The sequence below is a fragment of the Heteronotia binoei genome, chromosome 17, assembly GCF_032191835.1.
Source record: "Heteronotia binoei isolate CCM8104 ecotype False Entrance Well chromosome 17, APGP_CSIRO_Hbin_v1, whole genome shotgun sequence".
Taxonomy (NCBI): Eukaryota; Metazoa; Chordata; class Lepidosauria; order Squamata; family Gekkonidae; genus Heteronotia; species Heteronotia binoei.
In genome coordinates this window covers 31380894-31401140 of record NC_083239.1, presented here as the reverse complement: position 1 = coordinate 31401140, position 20247 = coordinate 31380894, and the positions used below count along the sequence as shown (strand labels likewise).

At 50.7% G+C, this 20247-nt stretch overlaps 1 protein-coding gene across 1 annotated transcript in view; it reads right to left on the bottom strand.

The window, feature by feature from the left end:
• The window catches only part of KMT2B (lysine methyltransferase 2B), a 78812-nt gene that overhangs the window by 10776 nt on the left and 47789 nt on the right, over positions 1-20247 (bottom strand). The window contains exons 13-28 of the mRNA XM_060258637.1: positions 17707-17802; positions 17477-17594; positions 16619-16732; positions 15187-15371; positions 13565-13657; positions 13382-13471; positions 12861-12934; positions 11143-11267; positions 10485-10588; positions 9844-9981; positions 8830-8988; positions 8531-8651; positions 7370-7448; positions 4918-5078; positions 3902-4117; positions 995-2474 (exon numbers count right to left, since the gene is read on the bottom strand). Coding sequence (XP_060114620.1) covers positions 995-2474; positions 3902-4117; positions 4918-5078; positions 7370-7448; positions 8531-8651; positions 8830-8988; positions 9844-9981; positions 10485-10588; positions 11143-11267; positions 12861-12934; positions 13382-13471; positions 13565-13657; positions 15187-15371; positions 16619-16732; positions 17477-17594; positions 17707-17802 — 3353 coding nt within the window. The remainder of the gene's footprint in view (positions 1-994; positions 2475-3901; positions 4118-4917; positions 5079-7369; positions 7449-8530; positions 8652-8829; positions 8989-9843; positions 9982-10484; positions 10589-11142; positions 11268-12860; positions 12935-13381; positions 13472-13564; positions 13658-15186; positions 15372-16618; positions 16733-17476; positions 17595-17706; positions 17803-20247) is intronic.

Genomic DNA, 20247 nt, shown 5'->3' with positions numbered 1-20247 from the left:
AATGCTTTACATAGAACCCAAATGGATCTACTGCAGCTAAATGAGTCTTCTCCATCCCAGTGGAGACAGTCAGTTGACCATGCACCAGGACCACGTTATGCGGGCCGTAACCTCAAAGTCCTGATACCTGTGGGTCCCTTTCAGCACAACCCTCAGGCTTTGGCTATTAGGAGAGGATCAGGTCCCTTGAAAGACTAGCATCGGGTGTCTGAGGCAAGTGCAGAGGCGGCTTGCCATTGCCTTCCTCTGTGTAGCAACTCCAGACTTCCCCGGTGGTATCCGAACTATGGCAGTGCAACAATACTTCTGTGGTCAGCTCTCCTTTCAGTTTGTTGGAAATGAACTACTACAATAAAACCCTCGTGATGGGGCGGTGGGAAGCGCTGTCAAGTCACGGCTGACTGAGGGTGACCTTATAGGGTTCTCGTGGTGATTGACGAACAGAGGTGGTTTGCTATTGCCTGCCTCTCGGTAGCAATTCTGGACTTCCTTGGTGGTCTCCCATTCAAGTACTGACCAGGGTTGACCCTGCTTAGCTTCTGAGAACTTACGAGATCAGATAGGCTAGGCCGGGGGTGGCCAAACGGCGCTTTGGAAGCTACATGTTGCTATTTCACACATAATGTGTGGCTCTAAATGTCCCCACTGCCCTATCGGCTGGCTTGGAGAATACATTTAAAAGTTAAAGTTGCTTTATTTCCACCTCTCCCTCCCTCATCTATTTTCCTTCCTTTCTCCCTCCCTCCCTCCCATATCTGACATTCAAGTCTTCTGGCTCTCAAACATCTGCCTTTTATTCCATGTGGCTCTTTATGTTAAGCAAATTTGGCCACCCCTGGGCTAGGCCATCTAGGACAAAAATTATTATAGGACAAAACATGTTTCTTGTGGAACACATTGGTCATTTTTTTTTTTAAAAAAAAAAGCCTCCATGTTATCAATATGGAAGGAACCCAGGAGAAAAATGGCAGCCCACAAGGCCAAATGCACATACCTGGAGCCCGCTGTGTTGCCAGAAAGGCAGTTGTTAACCAGGTGACTGGGAGTCCCCGCAGGCAACACCGGCGGCTGCTCTTCTTCACTGCCTCCTTCCACCTTGGCCTTCTTGGGGGGCACATATCCAACAAAGGTGGAGACTCTCTTGACCCGAATGGCCGGCCGGGGGCTAGGCAAGGACACCAAGCTCGGAAGGCTGAGCACCCCCGGATTCATGGCCACGGGCTGCAAGAGACAGGTCTGGGGGAGCCCCAGTGCCAGCTGCCCTCCAGCGGTCTGAGGGGCGGTGCCCACCACGTTCATCATGGGCACCATGCTGAGCACTGGCCCCCGGATGGTCCAGGTGGGAACGGGGCTTGGGGCAAGGCTCAGGGGTGCCCGTAAAATAACCGTGTTCAGGCCGGGCGGTGGCGGGGCAGGGTTTGGTTTGGCGTTGCAGCTGGAGGCCTGCTCCCCATCTTGGGTGCGGAAGACGCCTTCCTCGCCCTGCACTTTCACGCAGACCTGGCCTAGCTTGTTCACCAAGATGATCCGGGAGTTGGGCTTTTGGCCCTCGGAGCCCAGCACCTTCACCTCGGGGCCGCTGGGCACTTGAGTGCAGCTGAGCACGAGGGTTGGGGCGGGATCCGGAGCAGGGCTCGAATGGGCCGACTCGGTGCCATTAAGACTGGCAGAGGTAGGGGGCGGCAGGGGCGGAGAGGTCCGATTGGGGCAGACGGGCAGTGGAGCCTTGCTCTCGGGGGCATCCATGTTCTTCAGCACAAAGTCCACGATGTCGGAGGGCAGGTCCTCTGGAGCGGGAGCAGGGCCAGCCAGCTCCCTGTCCGCCCTCGGCTCCACCTGCTTGCCCTTGGCAGACTGGTGCCCCCCCGCGGCATCCGCCTCACTGTCTGTGCCGTCATCAATCCCGTCCAGCTGGTGGATGTGGGGCAAGGGCAGGTCCAGAGGGTATGGGGGCAGAGGCGGCTCTCGCATCACCACGGTACGCGGGAACCGGAAGTAGCGCCCGGCCTCTCCTTCCTCCTCGCTTTCCACATCCCCCAGCCCGTCCAATTGAGGCAGGCCCAGGCCGGGCGAAGGGCATGTCCGTGGCACGCCCAGCTCCTCTTCCTGAAAGGGCTCGTCCAAGAGGCTGTCGTCAAATTCCAAATCAGAGACATTGAGCTCGAAAGCCAGCTCCGGGGGCACGGCGGGGGGCGAGGGAGGGGGTGAGGTAGGTGTGGGCCGCTGCCCGTCAGAGGTAGACGTGTGCTTGAAGCCGCTCCCAGCTAGGAGTTCGTCTGGGAGAGGCGGCATTGCCCTGAGAGTGGTGCTGGGGGGACTAGTCCTGTTCGCAGTAGCTTGCAGGGGGAGGGAAGACCGGCGGGCACGGGGAGCACTGCTAGGCGACAAGGGGCTGAGGCGTTGAGTACGGCGTGGAGTGGGAAAGTCCGGGTCGCCCACCGTCAAGATGTGATGGGACATGGATGATGCACTCCCTAGGGAAGGGGAGGGGAGGGGAAGAAAAGGGGGAAAACCTGTCAAGGAAGACTTACTTCCAAGTGACACCTTCCTGTCTAGGGATCTTTTTCAAAGAACATGCCATCTCCAAATTCTACTGCCACAGTTTACAACTTTCACTCCAAACCTGCCCCGGGTATCAGCCTCAGGCCCCATAACACCCCCATCAAAACCCCTCAAACTAGAACCACCAGTGGGTTTCCCCCCACCCCCAGCCCTCAGCTTGTGATACAAATTCCCTCATATCCTACACCATTCTTCTGCTATGCAACTAAGAAACACTACTGCCTAGTGGTTAAAGGATTGAACTACAACGTGGAGAGCAGTGTTTCCTCTAACTTGAGTAAGTGTGAGCTAGCTCACAGTTTTTTAGCCTCCAGCTCACACATTTCTGCCTTAGCTCAGGAAGGATGACCCCATAAGCACACTAATTTCTGCAGTAGCTCACAGCTTTAGTGCCAGTAGCTACCTCACAAAGTAGAATTTTTGTTCACAAGACTCTGCAGCTTAGAGGGAACATTGCTGAAAAACCAGGTTCGAATCCCCACTCTGACGTGGAAGTTCACGGGGTGATCTTGGTCCATTTGCTCCCCCCATCTTGGCCCAAACTACTTCCCGCAAGGCTATTGTGAGGATACAGGAGAACTATGGAAGTCACTTTGGGTCGCCGCTGGGGGAAAAGATGGGGTATAAAGAAATCAAGTGAATACAGAGTGTTCTCAAGAGATTTCCTATCTGGGAATTGACTGGATCCTGACTTGTTACCCTTCTGTACGGTCTTGTGCCTTGAAAGACCCAACTCTGAGATCTCTCAGTGCCCTGAGCAGCGACAAAGTATTCTATCAGAGGGCCACTTGGGAGAACAAAAGAAAAGCTCTGCTGGGTCAGAGCGGTGATCCATCTAGTCCAGCATCCTGTCTCAAACAGTGGCCAACCAGTTCCTCTGGATGTCCAGCAACGGGGCATAGAAGCCGAGGCCTTCCCCTGATGATGCCTCCTGGCTCTGGGATTCAGAGGTTGACCTCCTCTCAACATGGAGGTTCCCTTTAGCCACCATGGCTAGCAGCCATGGATAGGCCTGTCCTTCATGAATCTATCTCACCCCCTTTTAAAGCTGTCTATGTCCATGGCCACCACTACATCCTTTGGCGACGGATTCCACATTTGAATCACTCGCGGTGTGAAGAAGCAGAGAAGGGAAGGCAGAGTGCACGGGGCTAAAGCTACCAGTGTGGTCTTCTAAGAGCCCCGCTGCTGCAAGTTTCTGCTCTCTCCCTTTTGGCCTCCTTTTGCTTCCAAGGTCGGGCCAGCTACGAGAACAGCCAGCCCCGCACCCACTCCCAAGACCTGCAGCAGACAACTCTGGTTTTAGGCTCCCTTCCCGTTGTGCAGAGCTGGTACTCACCGGGAGAGGGCAGCGGGCGAGACGACACCCCGCTTATAGGCCGCCGAGTGGGGGAGTAGTTGGGCACTTTGATGCGAGCTCCAGAGAGAGATTTGGGCTTGGAGGCAGCAGGTTCCGGGGGTGGCAGAGGCCCTGGGTTCTGTGCGGGAGAGTGACGCTCTGGTGGCGGCAAGGGAGGGGCCACCTCCGGAAGGTGCTTTTCTCCAAGGCTGGCATCTGAAATGAGAATTCCCAGGCCGTCAAAGATGGAAGGGGGCAGCAACAGAGGACGTGGAACCCCATGACACCCATCCCGGACAGGTGTTTGGCATCAAGGAAAGAAAGCCCAGAGTCATCCCCCCTGGCATGAAGTGGCTGCCACTGGACAAAGCAGAATGGTTAGAAGCCCTTCGTGACCGCAGGGACCTCGAGGCAAAAGGGCACAGAGACAACAGCTGGCCAATTTTGCAGTTACCCTGAAGGCTAAAACAAAGCAGAATTCTGTGACTTACAGATGGAGCAAATTCAGCAAGCTTACTTGTTTAGTACTGCATATTTTATTCTGCCTACACTACTTATGAGAAGGGGCAAAGTAGGACCCACCCGTCCCCCCCAAAAGCCCCATCCCCTGATTGACAGAAAGGCTGCTCTGCTATCCTCCTCAGATTCCCAGCTGCACCCAGCGCTGACCACTTTTTGTAATAAATTCACACACAAATAGCAGCTAGAGTTCTTGGAGTGGCTGAATTCTACACTCTGAGTACTCCTATTCTTTATGGGACATGCCGTGCCTTGAATTTGGGTGTGTCCGGCGAGCTACCTGCTTGGAAAAGGGTGGCTATTTGCCCAGGGAGAAATGACTAACTGCCAGTCCGGCCCTTGAAGACTTGCTGATCTCCTCTCGTCGCCAGGTCAGCCGGCTCCATGGAGACACACGAGACAGCTGGAAGTAGCCAGACTCACCACCCACATGGAATCTGGCAGGACGAGCCTATCTGAAAACAGGCCCTGCTCAAATATGCTTGAGCCAGTCTCACCTACGGGGGCTGCTGGGCTATGCACAATGGTGTGGTTCTCCTCCTGCACCCCCAGCGCATCCGGCTCCTCCTGGCTCAGCTTCGGCCGGTACTCCAGGACCCGGCACTTGTACCAGCACCGCTTGCGGACGTCCACCGTGCTCCAGTAAATCCGAGAACACCTGGGAGGCAGGAGGAAAGGCAAAGCGTTTTGACCAGGGCTTTTTGGGGGTAGAAAACGCTCAGCAGGAACTCATTTGCCTATTAGGCCACACCCCTGATGCCAAACCAGCCAGAACCGCATTCCTGCTAAAAAAAAAGCCCTGATTTTGACACATTTGGGCGGGACTCCCTTTAAGCTGTGGAGTCTTGTGAGCAAAAATTCTACTTCGTGAGCTAATGGCGCTAAAGTTGTGAGCTACTGCATAAATTACTTCGCTCTGGGGCCATCCTTCCTGAGCCGAGACAAAAACGTGTGAGCTGGAGGCTAAAAAACTGTGAGCTAGCTCACGCTAACTCAGCTTAGAGGGAGCACTGGTGGGGAGTGACAATCCCACAGCTTCAGAGAGAAAAGGCTGCTTTTCTTATCTCTGCATCTGCGCTGCGGGGCACAGCCAGGTCCCAGATAAGCCTCGAGGTTATGCCTTTTTTGCCTTTTTGCACGTCAACTGCATGAGCCTTTCCCAGTAAGCCAACGTTAATAGCTGAAGGAGGGATCAAGATCAAGGTGGGTAGCTGTGTTAGTCTGCCTGTAGTATCTGCAGTCATCATGAACGCTCATGCCCTGCCCCAAATTTTTGTTAGCCTAAGGTGCTACTGGATTTATCAGGGGAAAAGGGATTGAAGATGGAGCATCTTTGTCCACCAGTGTATTGTCTCATAGCATTAATACTGCTGCGAACATCTTTGACAAAGAACTGGAGACAGACACTGTGGCACCGAGGCCTCTGTAGAGACACGCCCCGCTCTTGCAAACAAAGGCAGGCAGCATCTGCTGAATACGTTGCCTTGACATCAGCAGCGGGGATAGCTGTCCTTTTCTAAGAGCCGGCGGCAGCGCCTTCTGCGTTTGGCAACAGTCGTCATAAGGGATTCAACAAGGCAAATGTCTTTTTTAAGGAAAGATTGGAAATGGTGTGCCGTGGCTCCAACTGCTCAAGTCGATAAGGAACTGGAAGAACTTATTTCAATATATTATGCATTTATTATTATTATTGCGTTAAGATTTATACGCCACCTATTCTGCAAAGACTCGAGGCAGTTAACAACATAAAATAAACAGAAGCGACCTTAGTAAACAATATTAAAACCATTAATAAAACCATCAAGTAAAATCACAGTGGTGCTACTACATCTATTATAGGCGGATCATATGATGTCATCCCCTCTCCAAGGCCATCGAATCCTAGGCAGTTGATATTAATACAAGGCAAGTCCAGGCGGAGTGTCAGCCCTCTCCCATTCAGATGTCATATGCCAGTGGTCCCCAACCTTTTGGCACCAGAGACTGGTTTTGTGGAAGGCAATTTTTCCATTGGGGGGGGGAGCAATGGTTTTGGGATGTGCACTTTATTTTGGTGTGCACTTTATTTTGGTGTGGTGGTTAAGTGTGGGGACTCCTATTTGGGAGACTGGGTTTGATTCCCCACTCCTCCACCTGCAGCTGCTGGAATGGCCTTGGCTCTTGCAGAATTGTCCTTGAAAGGGCAGCTTCGGGGAGATCTCTCTCAGCCCCAACTACCTCACAGGGTGTCTGCTGTGGGGGAAGAAGATAAAGGAGATTGTGAGCTGCTCCAAGATTCAGTGGAGGGCAGGATATAAATCCAATGTATCATTATTATTACGACTACTACTACATTGTAATATATGATGAAATAATTATACAACTCACAGCCTGGTTGCTAACAGGTCATGGACCAGTACCGGTCCACAGCCCAGGGGTCGGGAACCCCTGTCATATGCCATCCAGAACAATTCCATCTTACAGGCCCTGTGGAACTGTGATAAGTCCCACAGGGCCCTGATGGCTTTACTTCATTTATACCTGCCTTTCTTCCTGCTGAAGACCCAAAGCAGCTTGCATCGTTCTCCATTATTTTGATTTATCCACACAACCGCTCTGAAAAGTAGCACAGGCTGAGAGTATATGGCTGAGCCCCCAGGTCACCCAGAGAGCTCCCATGGCAGAGAGATCTAAGATCTTAGTCTAACATTCTGTGGCCTGTCTCACAGGGTTGTTGGAAAGATAAAATGGAGGAGAAGAGAACGATGTTAAGAGGATGTGTGAGGCAGGGTGGTGAACACTGCTATACTGCCGCTTTCCTTCCATTGTGTTTTCAAGCACTGTATTAAATAAATCTGATTCAGTCCACAATGGTGGCATAGAACGAAAATCGCAGGCATAGAGCATTCTGTTTCACAACCCAGAGAGGTAGGAGGCCACAAAAAAAACCTTCCCTTTAAATGCACTTACTGGTAACCGACTGGAAAGAGGCGCCCCTCGCACTCTGATAAGTCCGTCAGCATCCCCAGACTATCGATCTTCATGGAGCCTAGAGGAGAGAACGCAGTGAACAGAGGTATCAGCCAGCCAGTGGCAGACCTAAGAACGTACAAGAAGCCATGTTGGATCAGGCCAATGGCCCATGCAGTCCAACACTGTGGCCAAAACCCAGGTGCCGTCAGGAGGTCCACCAGCAGGGCCAGAACTCCAGAGGCTCTCCCATTGTTGCCCCCCATGCACCAAGAATATAGAGCATTAGTGCCCCAGACACAGTGTTCCATCTCTCCTTCGTGGACATACCACCCAGCAAAGGTATGTGGCAGCCATGTTGTGTGGCAAGCTGTGCCCCCCCCCCCTTCCCAGACACCGGGTAGCCAGATCCCCACCCCCCCTTTCATTCCTTCCTCCCACACTACTGGGGTGCGGGGGAGCCCACAACATTAAGTTACCACAAACCTCCCCCCTCCCAGTCTGTTTCTCTGAAATACACTACCCCTCCCCTTTACCGCCACTCTCTCCATCGGGGGCAATATTGTTCCAGTACTTTACATCAACATGTCAGATATCCAAGTAGAAATTATTAGTATTTGGAGGGAGAAACTGTAGAGTCCCATCTCTGAATCCCATTGGTTCTCAGCCCCACTGAACCCACCAGTGCTTGTACTCATTCCTGCAGAAGACCAATTTTATAACCAGCTCTTGGGGATGGAGGTGGTGGGGAGAAGAAAAGAGCCTGCCTATCTAGGGTTGCCAGAGTCCCTTGGTAGTGATGAGGGTCCCCAACAGCCAGGCCCTGCCTCCAGCCGCTGATCAGCTGACCTACAGGGACCTCAACTGGAGAAAGAGGAAGGCCCAGGCCTTGTGGCTGGCATCCCACAGGAAGTGACATCATCACACCAGCAACATTCTAGTGTTTGGGCAAAAACTCTTATGACTTTTACCATAATTTTTTTGTCTGAGTATCAGAGCCTGGACATTGCTGGTGTGTTGACAACACTTCCTCTGAAATGCCACCAATAAAGCCTGGGCCTTTCTTTTTCTTCAGGTAATTTTGCCCCATTGCCTGGCAACCCTATGCCTATCACGTATTTCACTGCTCTGATGAGCCCCGCCCTCCTGGCTCCCATTTACCTATCATCATCTTGATGGTGTCTGGCTCCAAGCCCACCATGAATTTCCTCTTGAAACTGATGCCCTCGAAATCGACGTAGACGCGGCGCAAGACATCAAAGCCATCTTCAGCGACTATCTCCTACAGGACATAAAACGTAGCTCCAGACCCCTATTCACAGTGGTCTGCTCCCACTTCATTAGGTTTTCACATCGAAACTACATTGGGGGGGTAGGTGGGTTCACAGCACAGGTTTCAAGACACCAAGATGCCCCCCTTCCTCAAGACCTGTCCACCTTTTCGATGCAACACCCCTTACCGTCCCATCCAAGAGATCGACATGCTTCTGGCAGAAGACCTTCTTGTCGTCCTGGAAGGTGCAGTGGCGGAGGCGGGCGCACATGAAGTGGTAGTTGCTGAGGCAGGCCGAGAGGCAGCAGCCGACAGTGGCCCCCGTGCGCTGGCAGTGCTCGCAACGCTGGAAGGGGTGGGGAGAGAGACAGGCGCAGTCAAAAAGCATGACGGGGCAACACCACTAAAGCTTGAAGACGGAGAACTGCCATGAACCAAAATACCCACAGACAGACTGGCAGGTCTCAAAGGGGGAGACAGAAAGGACAATCCTTGGTCTGTGTGGCTTTGGGGGTCATTGCCTGACTGAACCACAAGTCGCGTGGCTTCCGCGCACCCATGTGCAGCCACCTGATGCACAGTCAGGATCTTGGTCTGTTTAGCTCCAATTGGCAATGACTTGCCAAGACCTTCAAGCACAGAAGGATTTTTTCTCTAAGACCCTTAATGGAAATGCCCCAGGAAGGGAACCCAGGACCTCCCTCCAGGAAGCAAGAACTCTTTCTGCTAAGCCTAGGCCTCTCTTCCCCAGACACGCACGCTCCATGTCATCCCTGCCAACTTCTCCCCCCTCCGCTCAAGCCCACCTCACATGCTGCTATATCTTGGTCATGGGTTCCCAACGTGGTGCCCATGGGGAACCATAGTGCCCTCTGACACCTTTCCTGGTGCCCGCCAAGTGTTTTTAGAAAGCAGACAGAGCAAAGAATCTTAGCAATTCACTTTAAGCAAAGAGGGCGAGGGTTTAAGATTGCTGCAGCACGTTCGATACGTGGACCATGTCTGGTGGAGCCACAGGAGAATCCTTCTAGAGGTGAGGAGCAGCATTTCAGTGTAGTCAGTTTGGTGTAGTGGTTAAGAGTGGTGGACTGTAATCTGGAGAACCGGGTTTAATCCCCCACATACAGCCAGCTGGGTGACCGTGGGCCAGTCATTACCAACCCATTCACAGATCTGGACCACCAGGAGCGCCTGGACTTACCATTTGCCGGCCCCGGGCCACAGCGGCATGCACGTTCTTCAAGGAGCCGTCGTTCTCCTCAAAGACTTCAGCTGACCAGATGGCACAGTTGACGTGGGTCCACTCGTTCTGGCCAATGTACAGCAGCCTGCCTGCATCCTGGGGGATGGAGGGTGTTAGACGGTGGGGGAAGGTGACAGGCATAAGGAAGGGATTTGTGTGGGAAGGAAATCTAACTGGGATGCAGACAAACGCAGGGGCTTAGCTTCCTGACCCTGCTGAGCAATCTGATCACCTTTCTCATACCCAAGAACATGGAACCCTGGTTCCCCACCTCAGGTGGGGCCTGAAGACCTCCAGGAATTTCAACTGATCTCCATACTCTAGAGATCAGTTCCCCTGGAGACAATGACTACTTAGGAAGTTGTCCTCTGTGGCATTATACCCCACTGAGGTTCCTCCTCTCCCCAAACTGCACCCTCCTCCCCAGGCTCCTCCCCCAAAATCTCCAATACTTCCCAACCTGGAGTGGGCGACCCTATTCCCAGCCCCACTCCCAATACACACTTTCCTAATGGAGAAAATGCTGTTCTCTCTCAGCCTCCAGGAGAGACAGGTTGAACAAGAAAACCCAAAAGTAATGCAGACACACACAGTCGTACCTTGGAAGGAGCATCGCCAAACTGGAGGCACAGGGCACACTGCCGCTTGTCTTCTGGATCAGCAAATTCTTGCTGTGCTAAGGCATGCTCTGTGTCCTTCCCAGCTAGAGGGAAAGAAGGGGGAAAACGGTCAGGTGCCAAAAAGAAACCCCCACAGCATCCCTTACTGGAAAAGCATCTTCCAGAAAGAAGCAGGAGGAGGAGGAGGAGGAAGAAGAAGAGCGTAGATTTCTACTCCGCCCTTCTCTCTGAATCAGAGTCTCAGAGCAGCTTACAATCTCTTTTACCTTCCTCTGCCACAACAGACACCCTGTGAGGCAGGTGGGACTGAGAGAGCTCTTACAGCAGCTGCCCTTTCAAGGACAACTCCTATGAAAGCGATGACTGACCCAAGGCCATTCCAGCAGGTGCAAGTGGAGGAGTGGGGAATCAAACCCGGTTCTCCCAGATAAGAGTCCCCACACTTAACCCCTTAAGATTCCGATTCCATCCTGTTTGACAAAGTGTGCATGAACACGAAAGCTCACAGCCTGAATAAAACTTGTTGGACTTAAAGGTGCTATTGCACTCTAACGTTGCTTCAGCCCAACACAGCTACCCACCTGGATCACACAACAGAGAAAGACAGAGGACAAATTCTTGCACTCGAGAGCCTTACCTGTCTTCTCTGGGCCAGTGGATGTCAAGTGACTGTTGGCACCAGAGCTGAGCTCCTCAGGCTGCCTCCACTGAGCGTAGATGTGGTCAGAGGAGGGAGGCAGGACTGCATTGGGGAGCATACCGCTGTCGAGAAGAAACAGAAGCATTTGAGGGGGCTGGAACCCACTGCTCCAAAGCCAAATGTGGCTCGGTATGGAATCAAACATGGCTCTTTTACAGAGAATGTAAAATCTTTAAACTCTATTTGGAAGGGTAAGTGGAATGCTGCTCTGACCTGGATGGCCCAGGCTAGCCCAATCTCATCAGACTTCGGAAGCTAGGCAGGATTAGCCCAAGTCAGTACCAATGTTCCCCTCTAAGCTTCAGAGTCTTGTGAGCAAAAATTCTACTTTGTGAGCTGCTGCCATTAAAGTTGTAAGCTACCGCATACATTACTGTGCTCTGTGGTCATCCTTCCTGAGTGGGGTGGAATGTGTGAGCTGGAGGCTAAAATCTGTGAGCTAGCTCACACTAACTCAGCTTAGAGGGAACACTGGTTAGTGCTTAGAGGGGAAACCAACCCAAGAAGTCCAGGGTTGCTACACAGAGACAGGGATTGGCAAACCACTTCTGAACATCTCTTGTCTTGAAAACCCTACAGGGTCGCCGTAAGCCGGCTGCAAGCTGACAGCGCTTTTTACACAGAGAGAGAGAGAGAGGTGGGCTGCTACAAGAACCAGCATGTGAAGGGAACGGCAGGCAAAGTTTTTGATGCGACATCCTGGCTTCCTAGAGATGCTTTACAGGAAGGAATGAAAGAGGCGGACAGTTGCCTGTACTCCAAGGGCGAAGCATTTACACTGATGTGCCAGGTCCTCACATGTTTATTGTGAGGCATGTGTGTGCCACTTGGACTTGGAGCAATCAGTATTTGGCCTGTGGAAACGCTGCATATTATCAGTCACTGTGTTAATTATCAGTCACATTAAATTATATATTTTGAGTTATGCAAAGGGCTTTCTAATACTGGCTCTTTGTTGATCTTTTGCTCTGAATTCTGCCCCAGTTTGGCTCTTTAATTATAAAAGGTTTGCTCTAGCGCCAGGGTTTTTTTTTTGTAGCAGGAACTCCTTTGTGAATTAGGACGCACACCCCTGATGTATCCAATCCTCCTGGAGCTTACAGTAGGCCCTGTACTAAGAGCCCTGTAAGCTCTTGGAGGATTGGCTACATCAGGGTGTGTGGCCTAATAGGCAAAGGAATTCTTGCTACAAAAAAAGGCCAGTCTAGCATGCAAAAGTCTCTGATTTGGCACCTGAAAGTTAATAACCTCCTTTATGTTTGCACTCTGCAATCAACATTCTAAAATGAGATTCCTCCACACCTATTGTTATCGACATTAAACTTGCTTTGCAAATGTAAGATGTGAAAACTGAATGACAAGCAACATGTGTGGGGAGCACACTGTACTTTTTTCACCCACTCACCCAAATCTCTTCTAGCAACTGAAATGTAGGAAAACTGCCTTCATGGTTTTTCACTTTAAAAAAAAAAATTTCTTTAACCTTTTCCTTCCCCAGTTTTTTTCCTGTAGTAGCGATTTGGGACTTTGCAAATACCACTGCCAAGATCTGGGTTATAGGCTGGCACTGTGGCATGAGCAAACCCTCCAGCCTGCATATGTTCCGGTGCCAGACTCCCTAGCACCCATCTTACCCTTGGTTACTGAGCACTCACTTGGGGAGGATGCTGTTGCGTGTCCAGTGCTTTGGATCCTGAGCATCAAACCAGCTGAAGAACTTTCCCATCAGCTAAAGAGACAAGGAGAAAAGTGGGAAACATCCAAGGGGGTTAAATTCAGATACACTATGAGATAGTTTAAACCAGGGGTGGCCAAAGCGGCTTAATATAAGACCTCTGTACAATAAATGTCAGATGCTTGAGAGCTGCAAGACATGAAGTCAGATGTTTGAGAGTCACAGGAAGGGAGGGAAGATAGGATGGATAGCTGGGATGGATGGACAGATGGATCGAGACAGAGACGGACAGAGAGAGAGACAGAGAGACAGCAACTTTGAATGCATTCTCCAAGCCAGCCAATAGGGCAGTGGGGGCTTGGAGCTGCAGTTTGGCCACCTCTGGTTTAAGCTGAAGCAGAATAATGCAGCCATGAACAAAGTCCATACCACCTGTATTTCCCCATTCAGGCCAACAGCCCCCCCCCAAAAAAATCCCCTACCGGAGACCATTCAGAGTACCTCAATGTAGAATGCCTTTGCGTTAAGGCCGGCCTGGCCCTCCTCCATGTGCCCCAACAGGACGCCCACCATGTCCTCATTGAAGCTGTGCTGCAAAGAGAGAAAGCAGCTCAGCCGAGGCAGTTGCAGGCCCAGCTCCCCTCCCTGTGGCTCCGGGCCACGAGCTTTGCCCTCAGTACTCACCACAGACATATAGTGACCCTGGTCAAAGAGCTTGTTGACTGTGCGCAAGTCGCAGGGTCGCAGGTGAACCTTCACGCCGTCGTCTGGGCAACACTGAGACAAGCAGGAAAGGGAACAGGCAGCTGTCAGCAGGGCAACTATTTTTTTTTGGGGGGGGCATCAAGTCACAGTTGACTTACAGTAACCCCTCATGGGATTTCCAAGACAAGAGATGACTGGAGGTGATTTGCCATTGTCTGTTTCTGCATCCTGGCCTTGGACTTCCTTTGAGGTCCTCCATCCAAATACCAACCAGGGCCAGATCTTGGAAGGTAAACAGGGTCAGTCTCGGCTAGTATTTGGATGGGAGAACTCCAAGGAATACCAGGGCTGGGATGCAGAGGCAGGCAATGGGAAAGCACCCCGAAATGTCTTTTGGCTTAAAAACTAGTCTAGCTCGCCACCTAGTGGCGCATAATGCTCAAAAAGCTAGAACTTCTGGCTGCCAGACAATCTTAGGATTTCCTGGTTATACCACACACACTGCTATACAATTATTATAATATTATTGTCAATAATTATTATTATATTATTAAAGATTTCAGGTTTTCACGGCTGGTAACATTATTAGGGTTTGTAGAGTCTTTCGGGATCAAGTGCCGTGTTCTACTGGAGAAAGTTTTCCTTCCAGACATTTCGTTCTCAGCTGCGGAGAACATCCTCAGTGGCGTTGCAGCCGGAGCAGGCGCTCAGACCTTCTTGGCTGCTGTGCATTGAGTCATATATTATATTATTGTCAGTGCTGACCCTGCTTAGCTTACAAAGTCTGATGACATCGGGCTATCTTGGGCTATCCACGTTTGGAAGTGAGGTAATACAATGCCTAATTAACAAATTAATCTGTTCTACAAGCTAACAGCGTCTTCTGGCTGAACTTCCTTTCGCCACATAAACTCACAACAGCTGAAATGTAGAATCCTACAATGCAGTTATCCCATGGGTCCGTTCTGCGGCTGGAGTTCTTCTCAAGCCCCCTCCAGATGAAAACCGTAACAGCAAATTCAGGTAGCTGGTCCCTCTGCCTGGATAACCAGGTCAAAGGACTCTGTTGCTGAGCCGTGGCCCCTCCCAATGCTTTGCCAGCAAAAAGTCCCCATTGTTGGTTAAGAGGATCTCTGGCAGCAGAGCTACGAAGGACGCTTCCCTGGGAGAAGTTTATGCAGCCAAGAACACTGAACATGGGACAGGTTATGGGTCTGAAGTGGCATAAGATGATCCCCACTGAGTGGGAGAAAAGCAGAATATAAATATTTTTAAATACAGTTAATGGATGCTTCAGGCCCGGTTTACATCCACAAGCCAAGCTTCTCAAAACAAAGTGGGGGGGGGGAGGGGAAGAATGTCTGCCTTAAAGAGTCTGATGCCCAACAAGTGTCCTACATGACAAAACCCATCCCTGTTCCTTGGCCTGGTGTAACCCCCGTTGTGCCAGGAACTTGTTCTCTAGCGGCGGCCCCTTGGGCAAAACCCATGTCCCTACAGAGCCAGTGTTGCTATTACATCTGACTACCAAAATCCTGACAGTAAAGAGTGACAGAGAGAATAGAACACCAGGTGATCTCAGAGCCTGGACTGTCACGTACCTGAGCACACTGCAGCAGGGGAGTGGCGTACTTGGAGCTCAGCAGGCCCTGCAGCACCTGCCGGAGGCCCTTGCGCAGCTCCACGCTGAGGACCTCCCGCCACTTGGCCTTGTCGCTGCCGCAGCAGGGACGACAGGAGTAGACGACGCTCTCGGGTAGGTTGGACAAGATCTCGTAGCCCTCATCTGGAGAGGAGAACGGGGACAGCCAGGCTGAGCCCAAAGAATGACACAGACACTTCAAGCTCACCGTACAGTGCCACCAGTGTCAGTAGACTAGGCTGACACGTCGCTGGGTGCCTCTGACAAAACAGGAGTCAAACTATGCCAACTGGAGCATATAATCAATGAAGAGCCAGTATAAGAGCACCAAGGTGTCGAAAATATACATCTCGTTACTGATAAATCCTTCAGATATTTGCAGCCCAAACACTGGTTGGTGTGAGTCCTTTATTAGGAAATGGCACACATCAGGGATCACACAAAGTCATCGCTATACACAACAGCAGCCTGCACAACAGAGTTTTAGCGTGTGGGTATCAATGCTCCCTCTAAGCTGTGCAGTCTTGTGAGCAAAATTCTGTTTTGTGAGCTACTGGCATTCAAGTTGTGAGCTACTGCATAAATTAGTTTGCTCTGGGGCCATTTTTGCTGATCCAAGACAAAAATGTGTGAGCCAGAAGCTAAAAAAACAGTGAGTTAGCTCACACTAACTCAGCTTAGAGGGAACACCGCTAGTAAGCAACAATTCTACTTTGTGAGCTACTGGCAATAAAGCTGTGAGCTTCTGCATAAATTAGTTTGCTCTGGGGCCACTTTTCCTGAGCCGAGACAAAAATGTGAGAGCCGGAGGCTAAAAAACTGTGAGCCAGCTCACACTAACTCAGCTTCGAGGGAACACTGGTTGGCACATATCTGTTCATGGCTTGCACTTGGGTTCCTGGCAACTGTTCTCCTCCGTCACTTCCCTTTCTGGAAAGCATCTCTGAGAAGCCCTGTGACACCCATACAGATCTTTGCCTGCCACAGCCTTTGCGTCCTGGTTCTTGCGGCATCCCACCTGCCCCTCCAATATACCTTATTTTGTTTGGTTTTCAAAAAGAACCATATTTGATTCCATATTTTCCCTTTGATTTGTTTGGTTCACCACGGGCTCCAGAGTCACAAGATTCTGTACTTCCCCTTTGGTTTATTTGGTTCACCGTGGGCTTCAGAGCCACAGGTTCTGCACCGTGGCTTGGTGCAAGGATAACAATCTCTCTGATCTCACACGAGCACGTGACTGCTGCCGAGTACCCAACTATTCACTATTCTCTCTAAATCAAAGCAGTTTCCTCCCATGTATAAGTCCCGCCCCGAGAACACACACAGATTGCTAATGGTTAGCGGCTCAGCAGCAAAGAGACCGTCTTGCTGCCGGCCGTGGAACAAACCTGAAAGGCCCTCGCACTTGGCATGAACCCAGTGGTCACACTTGGCACACTGCATCATCTTGCTCTCGTAGTCATTGTCCTCGTAGCAGTGCAAGCAGATAGGGCAGTAATTACCTGGGCGGGGAGAGAATGGGAGCCAATGTAGCCTTTTTCTCTTCCAGGACTGGATGAGTATTCAGCTACCTAGCTGCGATGGATGGGGGATGGTGTCTGAGCAATGCACCTCCTCCCCTGCCTGCAGCCTTATCTTTGTGACTAAAAACCAGTGAAAACGTTCGCAAGCAGATGGAGAAATGAACCAATAAAACGACTCCATTTTGTATGCCTTTGAATGTCCGGAATTCTTGAACTCTGCCTGAATTCTGCTAATGTCATAAATACTGCTAACATCATTTCAGAGATGTTATGTTAAGAATGTACGTGCCTGCTTCAAGTCGATCTAGTGCTGTACTCAATAAGATAAACAATTGCCTGGTGTTGTCTGTCCTGAGGTAAGATACTGAAGTTGGAAGACGAAGACGTTAACCATGAACAGTTGCCTGGCCTGAGTAATTGCCTTTTCTCTATAGATTAGGTTGTTGAAATGCGTGTTTAAGAAATGTTCTTGATGAACGTAATAACTGAGAATGAAAATCTAGTAAATACCTAGTGCATACGTACAGGGCAACGAGATGAAAGATGACACTATGTAATGCACTGTGTGCTTGTTAGAATTTGGAGAACTTACTTTCAGTGTCCAGGTAAAGATCCCTCTGTAGTTCAAACGACTTAAATTCTTTTCTGCTAAAGTCCCACTGTCTCTATTTGAACCCCTCGTCGGATCCTTGAGAACTCCCCCTCCAAAGTTTAGAGCCTCACCTTTATCATACAGCACCGAGCAGGCGGAGCATAAGCTGTAGTCGCTGGACCACTCAGTGTCCCAGTTCTTCCCAGGAGCAGTGCCGCAGCTTTTACAGCGGATGCAGGCCGAGCAGATCTGGAATAGCGAAAGGGAGGGCGATAGGTCATCAACCAACTGGACCAAAGGGATGGCTGAGCCCACAAAGCTAGGTCAACAGCCCTCCTTCTTGCTCTTTGCCGACACTTACCCAGCCCTTCCTCTTACGGAAAGGTTTAGTGGGGTAGTTGGGCCCCAGACAAGCCAGGTGATAGCAGTTCCTGCAACGCTCGCATTCCAGCAGTTGCTGCAAAAGGAAGGGGGAGACACAAAAAAGCAAGCAGTGAATATGCATGTTTAGGGGAGGGGGCGCACGGTGCCTGTTCATAAACTAGTGCCAAAGAACCCACATGAGACATACAGAGAGAACAGACAGTGAAAGCTAAAACAGAGCAGCTCTGCATGGATAGGACCACTGTGTGAAGTGGAGCCGGGTGCCGCTTTTAGCATCTCAAGTAGAAGCTGCCTAACAAAAAGAGTCTCTGGACCTTGGGAAGAAAGGGCACGTTTCTGTCCCTAATGGGAAAAAAATCCTTCTCGTCGCTATTCTACCTAGATGTGCAGAAACAGAGAACTAGAAGGATCCTGATGCCCAGCATCTCCGAGACCTGCCTTTCCTGTTATAGCGCTAAAATTTTGGTCCCTTTGGTCCGGCTGGTTGATTACCTCATCATTTAGACTACAGCAAATTGCCAGTTTGAAGAGCTCAGTTTACTGAACCTCATCAATCTGGTTTTTGTCTGAAACCATCTAAGTTGTTCAGAGCCTGCCATCCAAGAGCATCCACAGAAACAGGGGGGAGGGTTGGGGGGGAGGGAAGGACAAGGTCAGAGATCACTCAACCTGTTGCTGACTAGCTGGAAGTGTGCATCAGGGCAACCCACCACACACACACATGCAAATCTAACACCAACTTTTGGTAGTAAACACAGCAATTAGGGCTTGCAGATGCTTTATTTTTCCTGCGCACATTTTCTTAGGGAAGCAAGCCGAAGTACTGTCCCCGGCCAGGTATCTTTTCAACATCACTATCCCAAAATATCGGATAGCTTTCTCAAAAGCACGACTCAACGCACTCTTCTCTTCGGTGCTTTTGGGACGTTACGCCGGGTACCCATATCTGGAAAGATTGTGCCCCTGCAATTGCAATGAGGTTGAAACAACTCCCCACATTGTTTTGCAGTGTCCTAATTACAATGACTTGAGGGCAAGACTAATCTCTCCGATTCTCGGGTCCTTGGCGGGCAGGCCGGAGGATGAGCAAATTGCCTTCCTCCTGTCTGACACTCATTCTGATGTTTCATCTAAGATTGCCCGTTTCTGTTACGCTGCTCAGTTGGAAAGGAGGGAAATTGAGAGTGTAAATCTTGGTTATGAGTTTTAACAATATGTGTAATAGTAGGAGTCAGGAATTTTGTGTAAGAGGTGATGGGTTTGTTTTTGTTTTTATGTTTTTGTTTGTATTAAGCTGGTCGGATGACCGTGAATAAAGAACTACTACTACTTCCTGAAACAAGAAAAAATACCTTGCCTGAATCATACAAATTTGCATGCATTTCTTTACACTTTTAGATCTGGGTTCTGAAATAGATCAGTGGTTTATGCTTCATCGTGAGCACTGTTTCTACAACCAGCAACATGCTGTGAATGGCAGCAAAGCCCCTCTCTGCTGCCTGCCCTCCCATAACATCTCCAGCAAGCACTGCCCAGTGGATTTTTCAAGGAACCCGAGGGGCTCCAGAGGACGGATTCTACATGCCAAGCCTACAGCACAGCCTCCTCTCTGTCTTCATAATCTCGGAATGGCCTTCACCTCTGTTCGGCTCCAGAACAGGCCAACAGCTTTGCTGGATGGTTGCTACTCTCAAAAAAAAAAAAAGAGAGAGAGAGAAAAGTGCTATGCACTTATGTAATTGCAAAGCTCCAGTTCCAGAGGGTTTACCCCTTTAGATTCTGGTCCTGCTCTTTTTACACAGAGCCCAGAACAGGGGTGGCCAAACCGTGGCTTGGGAGTCACATGTGGCTCTTTCACACATATTGTGTGGCTCTCGAAGCCCCCACTACCCCATCAGCTGGCTTGGAGAAGACATTTGTCTCTTTAAATCAATTCTCCAAGCCAAGCCAGCTGGCAACTTGGAAAATGCATTTGAAGTTGCTTTGTTTCCACCTCTCCCTCCCTCCTCTCTTCCCCCATCTATTTTCCTTCCTTCTCCCCCCCTCCCTCAAACATCTGATGTACATGTCTTGCGGCTCTCAAACATCTGCTGTTTACTCAATGTCAGTGGTTCCCAACCTTTTTTGTACCAGGGACCGGGGGGGGGGGGCAGTGCTGGCTAATCTGCCCCCATGCCTCTGTCCTTACCCCTGAAGATCTGTAAATGGAGGGGGAGCCAGGGGCTGCTTCTGCTGCCTCCCCGCCAGGTGGTGAGGGGCAAAAGCAGCTGATCTGCCTCCCCCTCCCATTTAAAGAACCCCGTAGATCAGGCAGGGGTCTTTAAATGAGGGGTAGGGGAAGGTTGTTGCCACGCTGCCCCTTCTGCCAGCCCTGGACTGGGTGGATGAAAGGGGCGGTGTGGCCTCGCTCTGAGGCTGGCTCCTCTGCAAGGGGAGGCAGCTTCCGAGGGAGGCCTTGCTGCCTCTTTAGTCCACCAAGGTCCCAGGCAGGCGAAAGGAACACTGCGGCCTGGTTGCT